This window comes from Haemaphysalis longicornis, unplaced genomic scaffold (genome assembly GCF_048455015.1).
Source record: "Haemaphysalis longicornis isolate Haplotype H1 unplaced genomic scaffold, Haemaphysalis longicornis Haplotype H1 scaffold_2, whole genome shotgun sequence".
Lineage (NCBI taxonomy): Eukaryota > Metazoa > Arthropoda > Arachnida > Ixodida > Ixodidae > Haemaphysalis > Haemaphysalis longicornis.
The window spans coordinates 88,941,905-88,962,063 of NW_027526295.1; the positions used below are offsets into that span (position 1 = coordinate 88,941,905).

General features: G+C 43.6%; 1 protein-coding gene across 3 annotated transcripts in view; it reads right to left on the reverse strand.

Annotated features, from left to right (window-relative positions):
* LOC144169036 (cytochrome P450 3A24-like) overlaps positions 1–20,159 on the reverse strand; it is a 74,662-nt gene that overhangs the window by 52,378 nt on the left and 2,125 nt on the right. For all 3 annotated transcript variants that reach the window (XM_077698031.1, XM_077698029.1, XM_077698028.1), the window contains exons 2-5: positions 20,028–20,124; positions 14,786–14,838; positions 8,198–8,294; positions 3,026–3,151 (exon numbers count right to left, since the gene is read on the reverse strand). In XM_077698031.1, coding sequence (XP_077554157.1) covers positions 3,026–3,151; positions 8,198–8,294; positions 14,786–14,838; positions 20,028–20,124 — 373 coding nt within the window. The remainder of the gene's footprint in view (positions 1–3,025; positions 3,152–8,197; positions 8,295–14,785; positions 14,839–20,027; positions 20,125–20,159) is intronic.

Sequence of the window (20,159 nt, forward strand, 5' to 3'; positions counted from 1 at the left end):
CAGTAAAATATGCTGTTAGGCTAGTTGGTTTATTGCTTAAGGAAAAACTAGCGCTACAAACGAGGACGGAAAAAGCGAAGAACGTTCGAAAAGGGAAGAGCGAAAAAGCCATCTTCGCATCTTATGTCCTCGTTTGTAGCGCTCGTTTTTCCTTAAGTAACGGCGACTTCTTGTAGGCGCAAGCTCCATCGCACAAGATGGCCAGAGGGGTCTTTCAAATAGGCGAGCCAACACAGCGCATGGTGGTCTGTGATAACTCTGAGCCGTCTACCATACACGTATGGGCGAGATTTTGAAATGGCCCATATAATAGCGAGGCACTCTTTCTCGGTGGCAAAGTAGTTTTTCTCCTCCTTTGACTGACGACGGCTGGCACATGCGATTACTTCTCGCAACCCCTTTGCTTTTGGACGAGGACGGCACCCAAGCCTATATCACAGGCGTCCGTGTGAATTTCCGTTTCGGCATTTTCGTCGACATAATCGACCAAGGGCGGGCTTTGCAGGCATCGTTGTAGCGCGCGAAATGCTTCCTCGTGGGCATTTTCCCAGCTTAAAGGGGTGCTATCTTTCGTCATGTGCGTGAGCGGCTCTGCAATGCGTGTGAAGTTTTCGACGAAGCGGCGGTAGTATGCGCACAGTCGGACAAATCTTCGCCCGCTCTTATCTTTCGGTATTTGTAAGTTCGCAATGCCTGAATTTTTGGCGGGGCAAGCAGGACTCCCGCGTCGTCGATGACGTGGCCCAAAAACTTGAGTTCCTCGTATGCGAAGCGGCTCATCCAATGCTTCAGCGTCAACCCAGAGGTACGGACGTCCTCGAGTACAGACTCCAACCTTGCAAGGTGTTCTTCGAAAGTCCGGGAGAATACCACAACGTCGTCGAAGTATACAAGGCAGGTGTGCCGATTCACGCCAGCTAGCACAGTGTCCATGTATCTTTATAACGTTGCTGGCGCCGCGCATAGCCGAAACGGCATCACCTTGAACTCGTATAGGCCGTCCGTGGTTATGAATTCGGTCTTCTCTCGATCTCTGTCGTCCACTTCAATTTACCTCTAGCCTGTCTTCAGATCAATCGATGAGAAGTACTTCACGTGGCACAGGTGGTCGATGGCGTCGTCAATTTGTTGCAAGGGGTAAAAGCCCCTTTTCGCGATTTTGTTCAGTCGCCGGTAGTTAACGCACAACCTTAATGTGCCATCCTTTTCCTTTACGAGTACGAACGATCAGTCCAGGGGCTTTTCGATGGCTGTATAATGTCGTCGCTGAGTATGCCTTCGACTTGCTTCCGGATGGCTTCCCGCTCTTGTAAAGACACACGATATGGTTACTGCGGTACGGCGCAGTTGTCTTGAAGGAAAACGCGTTTATTAGAGTGAACTTGTGCTCCCCTAAGAATTCAATGAATAGATAGGTGGCGAAGCAGCAGTCAACAAAGTGATGTGTGCAGGTGAGCGTCGGCGAATCGAAAGCCGCGCCATCTGCTCTGCGGGCATTTATCAGTCGGCGCGAGGGTTTCTCGAGTAGTCGAATTGTATCCGGAACACTGTAGATCAACGAAGAATATTCTAGGCTGGTGAAGCAGCTCGAAGCACTCTCCCTGTGAAAGGAGAGAACACGTGAGGCATAAAGAATGATTGCTTGATGGTTTTTAGGTTTTAAGGCGCCAACGCAGCGCATGCGGTGAGGCGCGCCGTAGTGGAGGGCTCCGGATTAATTTTGACCACCTGGGGATCTTTAACGTGCGCCGAAATCTCGTACACATCTGCATAAAGAATAGAATATGCGCATCGCTCCTCCCACGGATAACACAGCCCGGAACAGCCCGGCGCAGCCGGGCGCAGCCGGGCTGTGTTGTCCGTGGCCCGGCGCAGCCCGGCGCAGCAGGTCGCAACCGTGCCCAGCGCACCCGTGACCGGCGCATCCGTGCCCGGCGCAGCCGGTCGGCAAAAACAAACAAAAACAAACAAACCTAAAGCGTGGTTTGTGGCACTATGCAGCTCCAAAGGCCCGCCATTCGACGCTTCCGCGATCACCTTCAAATTGATCGTGACTGTACATACGTCTTTCGTCGTTTTTGTTGGGTGGCTCTTCGGAACCCCGTGACATTTGCGCGGCAGGTTCAAAAACTATTTACAACAACATGCTTGGTGGCGTCGGCGCGCTGCGAGATCACGCCAGAGCAATGTGCGCCGTCATGCATTCGCTGACTTCGCGATGACTTCCTGAGACTCAGCTGCTCTGCGCCATGACCGAGAAAAATGCATTTCGTGCTGTGTGAAATTTCGCTTGAGGGATTCTTGTAATCGTCAAACAATTGTTTTGAAACTGGCAAACTGAATACCTTAAATGAGCGGTGCGAGACCCACCTGCTTCACCAGTACAATCACCGCGGTCGCACTGTGACGAGCCCCGATTATTAGCACAGGCTTCTAGAAACCCTTACCACGCTCTCCGGCGCAGTAGCACCATCTCTGGGCTCACACGAAAACACTTACACATAACTGCTTGCGAGAAAAGTAGAGAACATTACAGACTTAGTCCTAGACCACTTCCGTCTTCCCACCCCGAACCCAGACCCAAGAACACACTCAGACTCACAAAAATAAATACGTACACCTCGCAAGAGGAATTGCAATTGGTGTTCCGCTATCAACACAGGGACCAATGAAAATTTCGCCCGCAGTTAGGTAAACTCAGGCACAATATCCTCGAAAGACCGAAGAACACTGATTTACCCCATCAATTCTTCCCACTTCCCATGAAATGCGGGAGACGCTGCTGTACAGATCCCGCCTTAGCCATCACTCCTCATGGTGGAGCGAGCACAGTACAGCAATGGGGGGCCATTAAAGCTACCACTTGCAGGCATTTAATTTGCCTGGGAGCTCGAAGCACAAGCGTTGGTCTTCCAATGGACCGAATGAATGGCCAGGGCAGCGCACATTTAAGGCCACGACCACTGAAAAATACAAGGGCACATATTCAAGGAAAATGCGTTGGGTTACAAAGCTATTACAACACCTGCGACAGCTTGCTCGCCGTAAACGCCGGGCCGACGGTTCGCCGTAGAGATTTAAAGCGGGACCCAGGTGCTGTGAATAGCAGTGTGTCCGGGTGTACCGGCGCGGGCAGGACGCTTAGCACCGACTGCAAGGAAAATGGGAAGGGGTGAATGAACACATCTTCAAATATCTTTTTTTAGCCGAATAAAAATATTTATGCCGATTGTACAGGATTCATTATGAAAGTAGGGCATTTTGCAGGTTTGTATCGCTAAGCTACCAGATACTTGAAAAATTGCATATCTTTTTGGCCTCTTTAATAGTTGACCCTCAATATTCTTCATATAAATGTCGCAAAGGGCTGTCAGACTAAGTAGTTTTACTGAAAAGCATTCTCCTGCAAAACGTTACCCTTGCCTTCCATGCAAAAATCACTGAAACGACTAGCGTCATGTTTAAAATGCTCGCAATAAGACGCGCTTTGCGTAGCGCGGAGGAACAGACAGCTGCGGTAATCAGGCACCGTGGCTACGTCCGTTGTCTTTCTTAAATTGTACGCAACTGCAGTTGATGTCTGCCTGACGCAAGTTCATTACGATGCAACCGAAACAGATGCAAATAATATACGCAAGAGAGACTACAATTCATCAGGACATTATTATGTTCTTTCATGACGGCTGGGGGGCACAACTGTATCAATTTTCTCAGATGCAATAATTTCCCGATTGAACAATCAAGGGGTCGCAACGCTGGAAAATACTCTTCCAGACACTTGAAGAGCGTTTTTTCAACAGGTGTTTAGTAGCCGGACAAATATTTGATGGGAAAGCGTGTTTGAGAACTCATCGGCAGTTTGTGAATTTTAGGGCGCCAGAAAATGCAGCTGCGCAGTCCTGTTTCGCCCTTGGCTTTTCCGTGTAGGAGTGATCTGCTAACAAAGGAGCTTTCGATGCTCAACTGTTGCGAAGAAAATACAGTTGGATTTGAGTGTGCTTCTAGAAACGAGAATGCCACTGCTCATGTTTAAAGAAATATCTTAAGAGCGCACGCGAACTCTAGTCTAAGAATTATTGTAAACATTTTGGAAACAATAGCAAACTACCGCCATCTCCAGATATTTTATTGAAAATTGGGCCTTTGTCATTGGGAATGAGCATTACTGGCGCTAGCGACTGTTTTCCCAGAGGTCGTTGAACGAGAGGAACACGTTAGACCTATAGAGCTCTGAACAGTCAATGCTCTCGAGTAACGTGAATAACATTCTCAAAGTGCACCCGAAAGTAAAGCTAAAGAATAACTGGTGCCCGTATAGCGCTGTTATTAAAAATTGGCATAAAAAAGGCATTATTAGGCCGTTTTATTCATGTAGGCACAGACACGCAAAATAGGCATTTATACGCACTACAAGACACCATAAAAGACCTTCTTAACCTCTCATTAGCCTCATATATAAAAACGGCGAGATAGGAGCGCCAGAAACAGAATAGGCATTTGCCTATACTCCGGTCCCTACTGATGATGCAGAAAACACACGCCGCTGATAACCCATTTGTCTTCATACAAAGCGGCGAACAAATGCTTGTATAAAGGGTTGAAAGTTCCCCTGGCAACCCCGAATTGTAGCAGCGTGTCTACGCTATAGCAGGCGCTAAGGCGAACGGCAGAACAGGAAGATGGGCCTGCCGGATGCGGATTAGCCGACGCTCTTTCGCTATCTGCGATACATCTGCTCATTGATCGCGCTCGCACGCAGTTTTCTCGAGTTTGGCCAGCGCTGACGTGCTCCGTTTAACTTTGGGATCGCCTGTATATGGGCCTTATTATCGACTTCGTAAATTCACCGTGAACTGGGAATTCGCCGGAAGCCTTGCCGGATTGGCTTTCAGTTTCGATCACGTGCTTCCGGCTGAGAAAGCGGCCCTGTGTGTATTTCTTATTGTGACGTTTCATGGCGTTTACTAGCCCCAGTTTGAAAGTCCGCTTAGTTTTTTTTTGCTGAAAGCGCATAATTCTTGGCAGGCAATGAAAACTAGTATAAATGAAGCGGGCATGACTATTCAACAGTAATATGACTTGTGAGTCATGCCGTGCCTATGGTTGGCTGACAAGACATGACGTGATATAAACAGTTGGTGGGAACATTTACATCCCACCTCGGAAACTTCGGCGTGCGTAAAAGGAACTTGAAAGAGTAAAACGTAAAACAGCCTGAAATTGGTGGCTGCCGTCGCCGTCAAATAGGGCAAAAATATTCACTGATCTTTGGCGCCGTGAAAATTCCGTTAATTTGCAGCAGGCGCAGTTTCGCACGATGCGCTGTTGAAAACTGTTTTATAGCGAAAGAAACAACAGTTTTCCCTGTTTCCAACTGAGCGATAACGTAGCATAAAAATAACGTCTCGAAGTTTGTTTTTTATGTTTGGAAATAAAATAGCACCTATTTGTTTCGTGTAGCAACAACACAAGAGGGCGGTGCAAGCCTGTACATTGCAAAGAGCCCAACGCGTGGCATCTGTCCACACCCCTCGTAGTAAGCTAGTGTGTCACACGATCGAATTCAAGATAAAAATAACAAATAAAATCGACTGTTTTATTCATTGCTACGCTGCTTGAGTTCGAGCTTGATGAATGAGTGAATGAGCAGCATCAGTACTAAGTGCCAGTTTCCGGCGTTGCATTTCACTGCCCTTACTGCGTCATACAACCGGTGGGGATGTCCATTTTTTTCTATGCTCATGCCATAAACTTGCAACATAGTAGCAGGTGATAGCATGGCGGTGGTGACGGCCGGGAAGGGGATAATGCAATAAAATTTGCATTGTAGCAGTGAGCTTAACTATGTTACTCAAACAGATTGAAAGAAATAGATTCGCCAAAAAGATTGTGTGATTGTAATTATAGTGTTCTCCATATACATGCACCCGGGTTGCCCCCAAAACCGGTGCAATTAACAGTGGCCCACGACGATGCACAACAACACAGAGCGTTGATCGAGGACAAACTGTGCGGATCTGCACTAGCGCCATTTCCTGGGCTATGAGAGACACTCATTAAAGCGTTGACAAGTTTCAATAAAGCAGGTCGATATGACAAAGCGCTGCTACAAACTACAAAACTCAGTTATCGAAACTCATTATAGAACCGATATCCCTCATACATGCACGACAACGTATTCCTACTAAAAAGCCACCTGCTTTTCGTCTTCCGAGAACCACACAAACCGTAGTGCCAACAGTCACGGCATGTTCCTGAGCTACGCAAAATATGTAGACCCTTGACGGTCTTGGCACTCCAAGGACGGTGCGTGATGCCTCATTCGTACAAAACCAATGCAACGCTCCAATAGGTACTCCTACTGGTTAGCCATGCACCCTTGTTTGCATTAAGTGAAATTACTACATGACACACAATGTTTGTGCTCTCAAATGCAACCTCCGGCCGTTATTAGCACCCGTTCTGAGTCCGTCTTATCTCTATCCGATGAAATCGTATGTGACCCATTCTTTCGAGCAACAATATACAGCCGATTCCATCATCACAAGAGTGTTTGACGTGTCTTCGCTGCAGCAGACGGCGGAGGAAGCCGCTTCCTCGACGTCCTGTGAGATGCATCCTGGGATTGCACGCAGGCGCTCCGTCGACTATCGAGGTGCGCGAACGGGGAAAAATTGCCCCGCAACGGTGCGCCACTGTTTAGCGATGACAGATGGCACACAGCGCTGCTGTTTATCGAAAATGGAAAGGCAGGCATGCAGTTTATCGAGGATGCTATTAGCTTAACAAGCGCCTTTCGCTCGCTTTTGGATTAACTTTACTTGATCGCAACGTGGTTTTGCCGCCAAATATAACCGTAAAGGGTGTTTTTGTTGCCAGCCTCAGCTGCTAACATTTCTTATGCCCAATATTTGATAGATTGGTTGTGATCTTCATAAGCGAAGCGTAAAATTAGATTACATGTCGTCATAGCTATACGCGCACACGTCATTGGTTGCTTACGTTTTGCTTACGCATGAAAAGATAGGAAATTCACTGCGAATTTGTGAAGCCGAGAATAGGACCCTATATTAGGTCAAAATTGCCCTAAAAAAAAACTAGCTCAGCAAAGGTCCGCGGTTAACTGCGGCATGACTAACGTAAAATTTCTTATACCGGTGGCGTAACCTTACGTACGTTCTGAACGCTCAGACATTAGCAGGCAAAAATCCACTGATGACTTCGCAATGCCACCATTGGGAAACATCTTGCTATTCAGTTTACCAGTTAAAATGAAAGAAGGAATTCGGCTGTGATATTCTGACCTTTACGCTTGCGTTTGTAGCAATAAACTAAACAAAGGCCCGAATGACTAATCGCATACGATAACATGCCACTATCTTCACTCCCGTGGTGTGAATCAGGCACGCCACACAATATAGACGTCGAACAAAAAACACTCGGCCGCAAGATATAACATCGAACAAAGCGAAAAATAAAAACACGAGGGTTAGAAGTACGGGAATACGGAAGACTCCGTGAAATAACGAGGCAATAAGAATGGAGAAAAGGAATGTATGACACCGGGAAGAATTGTTAAGACGGCTGTGGGAGAGGACTTTGAAAACGCTTTGAAAGCGAGTATTCATCCTGCTAGGTAAACCGCGTTTTCAACGTCACCAAGATGCAAAATTTTCACAAGGTTAAGGTGAAAACATTCCAATAATATAGCGCATTTTTATGTAGCGCACTTTTAGTATACCTCTAGAGGTACGCTTACAGATGGCGACATGGGATTTATTTTTTTGTAATTCGTAAACTAGGCTGATCAAATAATATTCTTGGCACCGGTAGATGAATCTTTTGATCACGTTATCATGCCCTCACTACATCAACGCTCGCGTGCGTCAGTGCTTTTATTCAACTTGGGCTATACCATGAAGTTAGTTTCAAACCAGTAGACTGCTATATTTGAGAATGCACTATGCTTACAGTTATTTCGGCTTGCACATCAACTAAGATTATGTCTAGGGACAGACTCTGAAGGCGGAACTTCAAACCTCGTAAACTAACATTATTATTGCAAGGTATGTTTCCAAGAATAAGTTCATTGCATTTAAGGTCGTCACACTGCGTAGTTCCAAGATGTGAGAACACCTGTGTTTATGGGGGTTTAAAATTAGTTTCTGGTTTTTAGTTATTTACCATGAATACGTACCCCACGGTCCTGAAACACGTGAAAGTCTTCAATAAGTACTTTCTTCAATAGCTCCACGTCTTTGACCAAGAGGAATGGTGCCGCTCCATTAAAGAACCTGCAAGGGAACATTTTGAATATTGTACGGCATACTGTTTTAGCAGACTTTCAATCGTTTATTCATAGCTTAGCAACCAACCTTTCATACTCTATCGTACTGCGTATTCTTGAACGCACTTTACGTATTTACTTCGCCGTATACACCATATAAAAAGCAAGGGTCATCAGGGCATAAAAACACAGTCAGGACCCTAGACCGACCTAGATATTCCCATATGATTTTCAGTAAGTTAAATAAATATTACATCTATGTTGTACTACAAATCGCGAAATTCACAGGGAAGTACAAAAAACTTCGTATACGGCACTAACTTTTTGAAGCCGACCAGTTTTGTTCCTAACAGATTAGTTAGATCTGCTTTTAGAGTGCCAAATTCGTGGGTGACGCGACATCCAAAAGGCACTGGATACCCTTAATCACCGAATTATCTCAAAGAAATGATGTGGCTTTCGGAAGAAATTTTTCACGGCTTCTTAAATACCCCTGCTACACTGGCGTCCTAATGACATTCGAAGCAAGTGCCATTCGACTCAAACGAGCGGCTTTGAATGCCATTAAAAATCCGCCGTGCTCCACTGGAATTTGAATGGCATTTGAGAGCTTTAACAATCACTCGCCGTGCTACGTGGTACCGCGCTTGTCGAGTTCGTTTTTACGCAATAATGGAACAATCAAATTTAGCGGCAGTCTTTGGCAATAAAATGACCTGATATTATGAATAACGTATGCTGTGACACGGTTCTTGCTTAATTCTGAATGGCAATCGGGGTTTCGTTTTGCCGGTTTGGGCTGTCTGGCCTCACTGGTTTGTCGCTTGCTCGCCTGGTGCTGAGATATAAAAATATTGCATCGTGATGACATCATAATTTAAGTAAATGTGAGGTAAACAAAGCCCAAAATTAAGAATAATTTGTTTGTTTTAATTACGCCAGTGATCTATTTGGTTATGTTGGCTCGGAACGCTGTGCGCGAGAGTGCGAGAAATGGCGTTCGAGATCCCCAAATGTCTCTCTGGGTGCTTTTTGGCTCAAATGTCATTTTTTGCCTAATGGCATTTGTCTGTCTGCAACCGTCTGTCTGCAAGTCTCGCCAAGAACTCCGAATTTGGGTCAAATGACATTTGGTTCAAATGACATCCGGATGCTAGTGTATCAGGGATATAAGACTTGTCAAATACAACTCACATTAACAACATCACGTCTTCCGCCTTAAAACGCCTGTTTAAGATCCGACGACGACTGCGACAGGCACCACCCCACGTAAAGCTATTGGCCTGCACGACGTATGTCCGAGCAGTACTTGAATACGCCAATATTGTCTGGGCCCCTTTTACTAAAGAATTAATCAATAAGGTGGAAGGTGTTCAAAGAAAACAGGTAAGGTTTATGTATAACAGATATGAAATGAGCGACTCTCTGACAGAGCTATTAAAACAAGCTGGCCTATTCACCCTCGATAAGCGAGGCTCAATTTAGAGGCATCAAACAATATATCTTTTGATCAAACAGGGCTAACCAGACTAAAACATCCCCAAAGGATAACGGAATACCGGTTCAACGTGGACTGTTTAGAGTATGCTGCCTTTCCATTAGCAATAAGGGAATGGAATTCTCTAGGCAACTCAATCATTGATACCACGAGTTTAACAGGGTATATAAGACTGGCAAAAAAGAGAATGAACACGATGTGACCATAACTTGTTTTCACCATGTGAATGTGTTTATGAACTCATTTTGTGTATCATCTTGTCACAAAATCATGAATTTCTATAAAGGTTTGTAATGAAGAGTATTAATCAGTAATCCCGTACGCAGAGGAATGTTGTAACCTGTATTATCCAAGCCTGTACGGTATATTACTTTTGTAAAATGTGTTCATTCCTTGTTTAAATTTGTTCCATGTGCAATGTTTCCTACTAAATGTCAAGTAGAGTGTATAAGTTGTACTACAGTCCACCGATCGTGTAACCCCACAGTGCTCGAAAAACTCTGATATGTACTGTGTATATGCCCTTCCATCGAGAATCCCTTGAGGGATTGGCAGTATGTGTAAATAAATAAATAAATGTTCACTTCAGCCTCTGCACGGAGGCGTACCTTAAGAATCCGTTGTCGCACTTCTGCTCTTCTCTTTAAAATTAGTCGTAGAACACTGGTTTCTCTTTGCACGTTATACAAATATTAAGGTATTTTGGTGGATGCTAACGACTCAACCATAACAGTCACGAAATTAGCATTGAAGAAATTGATTTTAAATTGAACTCTGACTTGTCAAATGTCAAATGTTTTGTAATGGTTTATGATGGTAAGTTAGTGTTGAACATCAGCAAACCTACATGCACCATATTTCGTTCACGTACTACGTTCAGAAACGTGGATGCTATCCAAATAGGTGGAAATAACCTCTTGCTTCTCCTTAGGCTCTCCTGATAACACTCAGGCATTATTTTCGCAACCTGCTGTTTATGAAACCATGTAACCGAAGGCTATAAAACCTTTCGTAGGTATATTATGTCTCGCTAGAACCAATTGCTGTGACAGGCTCAGTTTTCGAAGACTCATATTTCATTTATTCGCTGCTAGTTTCATACAAACTATGGGCTGAAACACAAGGAATCCATATACAATTTGAAATACAAATTTCTGGTGCGAGCTCTACAAAACTAGCACCATCCTTCAATCATCATGTACCGATAGGCAATCATTAAACTTTAATTTATTACAACTATAAGCGGAAATTATATCGTAAGGCACAATAGGCGTTTGAACTTGTTGTTGATTTGTCAGTCTTCTCAGTGTCCTGGGTGCATATCATCTACTAACATCATTCTTTCCCCACAGAAAAAATACGTACACGGCAAACAGCGGCCACGTATCGTTGCAAAATGCGGAACAACTTATTATCCGACGTCGACAAAGCACCACCATCCCCTTCTTGCTAGAAACATACTGTCCAAGTTGAAATGAAACAAATTCTCAAAATATTCTTCATGTAACATGACACGATCGTTTTGTGCTTTAATGGGACTTCGAAGGCTATACGCTACTGCGTTTTCATTGAGTCAAGAAGCAACTCTTAGCGAACAGGTGGGCCTAGCCTCACTGGGTGTACCAGCAAATGTTCCGCAAGAGGAGCACATTTAAAAAATATTACGCGCCAAATCACGTACAGTCTATTTCATCGATCATGGGGTTCTACACGTTGAATATATATCTTGGCTATGAGGTCCGCCGTAGTGGAGGGCTCCGGAATAATTTCGACCCTCTGGGGATCCACAATGTGCGCTGAAATCTCGACAAACGGGCATTTTGTCTTTTCACCTCCGTCAGAAATGCAGCTAACACGGCGGGGATCAAACCAGCCTCCTTAAATTCAGCAGCACAACGCCTTAACTGCCGAGCCACCACGGCGGGCAAATCACCAACAGTCACAGAGGGCGCTTGTTTTGAAAACTCCAGGACAAGGCGCAATATGTGTTGCCAACGAAATCAGTGTCTGTTTAAGAGTAGCAATTATTAGAACGGTGAAAGTGGGGCGGCTCTCCTTTTAAAATATTCAATAAGCAAAGCTGAACGCTCGGTCGCATTCTGTGGGAAGGTATAATGACAAAGTATCTGACATCACCATTCGTATTGTTTTGAACGTGCTCTGATCGCTTACAATCTCAAAGGGACTGTGAATTCAAGATGAAAGTTGCTCTAGGTCCATAGATTCGCTCACCAAGAACACAAATATACCGGTCTTAGGCGCATCATTCTTAATATGGTTTAGAATAGCGAAAACGTGGACAGCTGCCGTCGCCACTGGCCTTACCGCGCATCTTGCACCGGAAGGGCTGAAAACGTCTGGCGTGCGCAACGCCCTTCCTGGATACGGCTGGGTGGCGCTAGTTGTTCCTATCTCAAGCGGCGTTTGCGCCGCTTTTCAAGGATGCGTGCTAACTACTCACGAGCGGTTGGCTCTATGCCAAAATTTGCGAGGTCATATAAGGGCAATGATTTTCTTTAACAATATGTCAATACGGATTATGGTTACCATGAAGGAAAATTTTGCTTAGCCGTCTGGAGCTGCGAAGGAGGTGGCAGTTTGGGAAAGCACGATTGATTTGACCGAAACTTACTAAACCGGTCGGTACGCGGTAGCATTGTATTCGGTTGCTTCTATATCGCAGTAATATATTTGCTGCCTCATTTACTTCCAGTTTATTGTGACGCAAGCAGTGGCTGCAGTCGCTGTTGTGTCACGTTTGATCAGCGTTTGATTAGCGATTCTCGGCAATTAACCTTTTGGCACCAAAAAAAACACTGACACGGCAATTGAATAGATCAAAATTTTGTTTGAAACCAACCTGTAGCCTTCAGTGTACGTCAAGTACATTCTTAAAGTTGCTGGACACACTGACACTAAATTGTAATATTCCCCATATTTCTATCAAAAGGTATTCGTCTGGCTAGTACTCTGCAAGTCTCGTAGGTTTGTATGACAGATGAGTGCATTATGCAACTTTTGTTTCTGTGCCATAGTTACCCTACTGCTTGAAGTGGTAATAGTGGCGCACTTTAAAATTTGTACTTTGGAATTTGAAAAACAAAAGCTGTTGGATATTTAGATATTTCGGTAATCGTCACAAATGCCCGATACAACACATATTTCTCACGTACCGGTGATAGTTTCTGTTTCCTACTTGTGGACGACCACTTCAGCCAGGCAGCGCAATTTAATAACGAAATATCTTTGAATATGCCGCCATTGTTGCGGATCATGCAGAAATTTTCCTAATGAAAACGTGAATTCAGCTACCGCATATATGCCATCCATAAAAAAGCAGCTTATATATTTATATACCTCTAATACTGTAAAGCTGCTTCTAAACGAAAACATTGTGCGCTAATCGACCCTATGAAGGTGGTTGGAAAGCGAAGCTAATAATGACACCTACAAAGATTATCCATGTGACGTCACTTGAATTCACACATGTGGCTCCACAAAGAGCGAAACCAGAGACAGGTGAAATACACTTAATCATACCCTTTATTACATCAAAAAAATATTTTTTGTTTGGTAGTTAGTATAGTTGTAGTGGTGCAGCACATGAGAGGAAAGTCTTTTTTTATATAAAATTACAGGAAGTTCAAACCCGGTGTTATGCGATCCTACGTTTCCGTCTCTGTCGCCCCCAACGGAGGCGACGAGTTTGGCGGCAGAGACGGGGGAGAAGTGAGAGGCCATTCGTTGGTGTGAGCTTCCGTTAATTTTTACTAACTCCTAGCGCGTACGCAAGGCGCGCACATGGTCGCTACACGTGCCGTAGTGGAGCCCGAAGCAGCGCAAGAGGTAACGTGACGCTATCACGTGACATTAGGTGAGAAGGCAGGGTGGAAACCCGCAGTTGTTCTTGGTGAATGCACCGTCTGTCTCACTCGTCTCCGCATTGGCTAGTAGCGCAATCGGTAAGACAGCGGGCTCTCGTTCCGTTTCTCTATTCGTTCCAGATTTGATTCCTGGTGGTGCCAGTAACTTCTTTAATTTGTTCGCAGGAGTTTTCTGTTGACACCAACGGTCGTGACAGAACCCTTGACGGGGTAGAGGTAAAAAGCTTCGCTTTAAAAAGACTGTCAACTTGCTTCGGTTAACAATAATAATATTATTTTCATGACAGGTAGGAACCATAAATTTGTTTCAATCAAAAAGGGGAGGGGCTGCGGATTGAGACCGCGTGTAAATGCTGTATAAAAGGGCAAATCTACAAAAGCATGTGGCACATTTACTGGGCTCAGGAAAGCAGCAGGTATTATTTAAATATACAAATTTAAGTACAAACCACAAACCAAATTCCAGAAAAAATAATAAATAAGAAAAAGAAAATGGCAGTGTTGTACATACTAATAATAAATTTCAGAAGGAAAACTTATTCGCAAATAATTGAGTTTTCTGGAATACTTAAAATGAGTCGAAGTGCGTATTATAAATTTTTCTGAGTTTGCACATAAAGGCGTGGCGGCTACCTTCACGTTAAAGAGTTCTTCATTGTGCGCTGCTTAAAGTTGCCTGTTTCCTTTGAGTTGAGATAATTCGCTCAAATAATCGAGTGCCCCTTTTTGCTTAATTCAACTTTGGTCATCCCTAAATTCAAATAAGACAGGGCGCTCTAAGCTGATTCCTACAGGTAACACAAATTCAATGCGATTTGAGCTTACTTTTACAATGGTACGCAGATATATTGGTAGTCAGCATAAAAGGGAGCTAAGAAGATTCGAATACGCACTCTATGTGCAAAATATGATCCCGCAGCTCTGGTGCGGGGTGTGCATTTATTGTAGACCACACAAAACAGTAGAAACTGTTTCGAGAGGCATTGAATTTGCGCTATTTTCGCGGTCACGTTTATCATTTGCAGTATTAGCCTCTGCTGGATAAATAATGTTTTATTATCTCTCTCTCTCTCTCTCTGTCTCTCCACTCTGAGAAACTGTGTAGCGAACACTCACCCAACAATATTGCCATATTGCTCGATCCAGTCACTGAACGCACGTGCGGCACCCTGGTTTTGTGAAGGCAAAAAAGGCGAGAATTACATTAGTGCACTTGAACTAAAATGAAACAGCTCAGTCAAGGTGCTACTTGAGTGTTCGCCCTTTAGAGAAACATAGTTATGAGGCTTCTGGCTCGGGTATTTCTTGTGTAGTAAGCTTAGTCTATAATGAGTTCACATGTGTAAACAAGCACAGAATACCCAGTTTCTTGCAGAGACGTTTGATGAACAACATGTAAAAGATACAATTTTTACGCAACGAGTAGGTGTTTATATAGCAGACTTGTTTGCCTGAATGCAGGGATATTGTCTTACATACCAAACTAGCGAAGCTGGCAACCTAACAACAAAAAATTCAACGAGCTAGCTTGCAGCCCAAGGGCTGGTATGTAAGTGTGGATGCATCAGGCGCGTCTAACTGGATTTCGACACCCACATTTAAAAGCTTATCTCCACTGGAACGCCAGACTGCGAGGCAAATGTCGTTTCGCATAGGTTTCTCGTTTCGCCTGTCCGCTGCAGTTAATCCGTGTTTTTTTCTTGAACTTGTACTACGCTGTCTTTCGTCAGCCATCCTAGCAAGATGTAGTATGTTATTTATTTATTTATTTATTTATTTATTTATTTATTTATTTATTTATTTATTTATTTATTTATTTATTATACCCTCAGGGCAAAAGGCATTACAGAGGGGAGTGGTACAAAAAAAGCATAGAATGAGGTAGCATGGTTACAAGTACTTGGTGTGGATAAAGAGGTAGCAAAGGTTTTCAAGAAAACAAAACACTCAATTCCAGCTCAAACCCTTCAATTGTTTGGTATCAGCAATGCGCCGCCATATGTAACCTGCGGGTTTTTACTGTGCGCTTAACCACCTTGTGAAAGTGGCCTGTACATGTGCAGACTTCATGGAGGTAGTGTAGAGAACCTATGTGCCCCAGGCGACACCAGAAAACAATTTTACTGCATAAAAGAGCTAACTGTAGTTTTCTGAAATGAAGTATAAAACAAAGCATTGCAGTGTTTGCTTTCTGTGGGCAAATGCAGAGAAACATAGGCCACACTTGGAGTTCCACCTTAAAATACCCACGTCATTTATCACGCATTCAATCGAGTGAGAATACCCTCACGCGAAGTTTTTAGGATTGTAGATTGAAAATTTATTTCGTGAACTTTAGCGCAGCACCTTTTACATGGGAAATCTGGCGCGTTTGTGTTAACTCTAAGGAACACATGGGCTGAAAATTGTTATCACTGCACTACTGCTGAAACTTGGTTGTCTTGGTTCTCTCCAGAGCAATGAAGTTTCAGAATACAATCGCATAGTTACTTAATTTTACGTCACACCAGGTCCCTTTCGTATGTTTATGTTAATGAGGTATGTCAGATTTAAAATAACATGAGGGTTAGAGTGCAGATTTGCCTTGCCTTTTTGCAACAGAACGCCAGCGATGCCGGTTCTGATCCTTGATTTCTATTTTGAGAGGCTGTGCGTTCTAGCCGTCTCCCGGTTCCAGCGAGTTGTCGTATTCCTCGCACTGCAGCCACGCTACATGCACGCACGAACACAGGTACGCGCGCACACTCACGCCCACGAACGCCCGCACGCACGCAGATATGCACACGTCCGCACACGCATATATAGACACGCCGTTGTGTCATCACACATTCTCACTGTAGAGAAAAATTATTCGGAATGAAATTTTCAGGGAACAGTGTATGGGCGTATTGAATAGCCTTCCTTGCTATTCATTTGTACCCTCACGACAAGTGTTATCGCAATGCGATATCGAGATAATAGGTTAGAGCCCCCGTTTACACAAAAATTGATTCTACACATCTTAATATTTTGTGTGTAGCCCCTTCGACTACACGAGAGGGCCCTGAACACTCATAGATGTTCATCAGTTAAAAAAGAAATACCATTATTATACAGCTTGGCAGTACATCACGTTTTCTGGTATATAGGCCATTGCCCCGTGCGCCTTTATTGATTCGTACTGTTTAAATTTGGTTCCACGTGAATTGGCCATCATTTTACTAACTGGATTTATCCGTTGTGATTTCGTAGGTGCATTCAATATAGGTTTTGATGGTTTCATTGGAAAAAGTTCGGTTTTAAAGTAAGTGAATGGCTGTCCTTTATTCAGACTCAGCTGTGAGAGGCTAAACATGAAACAGTTGAAGGACCCGAATCTGTTTCTGTAGTAAAGTTAGTTTTAGATGTATTTATCAAACTCTTTGACATACCTAACTTCTGTATGATACCCTTAATTTTCAGCGATGCTTTAAGCCCACATAAGCTCATTTTCTTAGAACAGCACACAACTGTTCAATACTAGGCATTGCTGGTTTTGAATGGTTGTGCTGCGCAATGACTTATTTTTAGTCCGGTATAGTTACTTGGCCGTGATCCCTGGGCATTTACGTGATCCCTGGGCATTTACGGTGTGTGTGTTTTGACGGTCGATTTATTATACGCCATGTGTTTTTCTGTTTCTTCTTTTTCATTTCTTCGCATTGCCGCGTGAATTAGGTCAGCAACAGGGTTTGTAGTTGGGGAAGTTGCTACATAACTTCAACAGACCGCGCAAAGCACGGGACAAAGCGCGTGTAGTCTTCTATTCCCTTTGTCCCGTGCTTTCGGCTGTTTTGTTAAAGGTAAGTCAGCAAGCCGACTGGTACACGGCACATCTTTCCTAGAATTATGTTTCTAGAGGGCCGAAGTTGTGCATGTTCTACTCATGGGCTCTCACATTCTTGTGTCATGCGGAACACACTATCTACAATGTTTACGTTTTGACTTCACAGTTTTCTGAATTCTATGAAATGTCCACATTATACACTCGCAGCTACCGTTTCCAGGCTAGTACCCCAAGGGGGCATGTGCATAACTAAAAGAGTAACAACAATGACAACTCTTACTCTATTGCTCTGAATGTGCCCCCGTTACTTTGAATACTTGACAGAACATTGGCAAGTCTGAACATATTCGTAAAAACTAAGCCGGAGCCGTACGTCGATGATCATAGTAATGCTAAAGACTACAAGCAGAAGTACATCACATATATATACCGGTCGCCTTGATGGCGCTCGTGCACCCAACTATTTTATGAAATAAGCCAAAAAAGAGTCTGCTGAGTGAAAAGCGGCAATCTGCACTACTGAAAGAAATTCTGGAGATTGAATACAATGGAATATATTTAATGATAGTTAAAAATTCTTCAGGTATTCCATGACGACTATTCAAAACTTTTGATTGCCGCAATGGTTTCAGTTTTTCGTGATCATTTACCCCAGTTTAGCTGGGAGGAGAAGGCTCTCGTTGAACAGCCAATCACGCTTAGTAAAGTAGAGGCCGCTATAAAGGCGCTGCAAACTAATAGACCGCCAGGTCCAGACGGCCGCATTGGTGAATTCTATCAAACTTTTGTACGCTCCTTCCACGTGTTTTGCTGACAGTCTTTTCAAAAGCCCATGAAGTGGATGCCCTACCTCCTATGTTTCACGTTGCTCATAATATAGTACTACCAAAGCCTTGGACAGAAAAACATTTGGAAACTGTCCAAGGATATCATCTAATTTCTCTATGTAATGATCATTAAAAATGTCTGCTAAACTTTTTTTACTTAGTGGGCAGCTTGTCATAAATAGCCTAATTGGAGCCTATCAAACTAGTGGAATTTGAAACCGAAGTGCCTAAAAAAACATACATGTTGTTCTTTCACTATAAAGTGTATTTAAGATGCAGCAGGATGGAAAGTTGGGCGAGTTGGTGTTGCGACATGGTGACTAAACAGCGCAGAAGACGCTGTATTTAAGATACAGCGCAGTATTTAAGATAATTGAATCAAGTCGCACTAGTATAAACTAGATGTCACAGATGCGCTAGGCGAAGTGTGGTGCGGTTTTTGGTTTTCTGTACTTGAGCACACAACATTGGGGATGTTTTACTTGAGAGAATGAGGTTGTGTTGTAACAAGTGTACCACAAGGCAGAGCATTAATAGGGAGCTGTCTGCTCCGGATTATATTTTAATCTGTTTTCAGCAAGGGTGCCCAATGTCTCCATTATTATTCGACGTATACCTCCAACATCTATGTCTTAGTATAATTCGGAATACAAATGTTACGGTTTTCTCATTGAGTTTGACGTCAATGTCCTAGATTACGCTGACGACATTGGCTACGCTTCCAGCGACAAAAAAAGTGTTTTGAAAGTGCTAAGTTTACCCAGCCAGTTTTGTGGAGTGGCGAGTGCTGCCATAAATCTCGAAAAAGTCAAAGAGATTTTGACCCGGCGTGTGGGGTACTCGGCCAAGAAGTTTCCAGGGAAAAATTGGTCGTTTCCTCCGCTGAACAGAGACAGTGCAGTTTTATACGATATCTTCCTGCCTGTAGGGTTGTTTAGTTTGTGAAGTACTGATCGACTGTCATGCGGACACTCCTCGTTCGACGAAATGGCTATTTCGGGAGGAATGTGCGTGGGTGTGAAAAGGGTTTGCTGCCCGTAGTGAGCCTCTACAATAGCTCTACCTTCTTGAAGCGTGTGCTTGATACGACTTATGAATTGGATAAGAATCTCGAGTAAATTACGGGTAAGAACAGGCACAATTTGCGGGGCCAATGTCACAGAATATTTAAAATATGATGCGGACCTCAAGCCTTATTTGTGGAACTCATGCTCGCAAGTTTCCTCCCTTGGACAGGCATATTCAGTAGATTAAGTCCAACAGGCACCATTCTGAAGATAAAAACTCCACTGAAACCTTGGGCTTAACGTATACTTACTTTGACATGTATTTTGACGAGATTTATTATCAAACGGCGCCATTTTCAAGACCTGTAGATTTATAATGAAAATTTATGCATCTATGCACGTCTGTTCTTTTGGGATGACCATCCTTAGGGCTCAAGAAAAATGTAATTTGTTTAAACCTTCCACATCAATTCTTTATTACCTGTATGTCGTGTTTTAATAACCCCTACTCGACATACACATCCACAGAGTTGAATGGCTCATTTTTTTGGCCATTGTGTTCCTCTCCAATAGTTGCTTTGGCGTGTTTAGTGTATCTCCCTTCCTGCTATAAAGAATTCCGTTAACGTATGTGATATGATTTCGTACAAATTAGTGCTCAATCGGTGATTTCCAGCGGAAACATCCTTTGTACTTTGGGCACAGGCATTTGTACTCACCTTCTTTTTGATCTCGTAGATGTTTCCAAGTATAAAACTTGGCGTTGGCCCAGGAATTCCGAGTCTCTCAAAGAGAGAAAATCTTCTTCGACGCCAACTACAAAACGTTTTATGCAATATTACGGCTTGAAA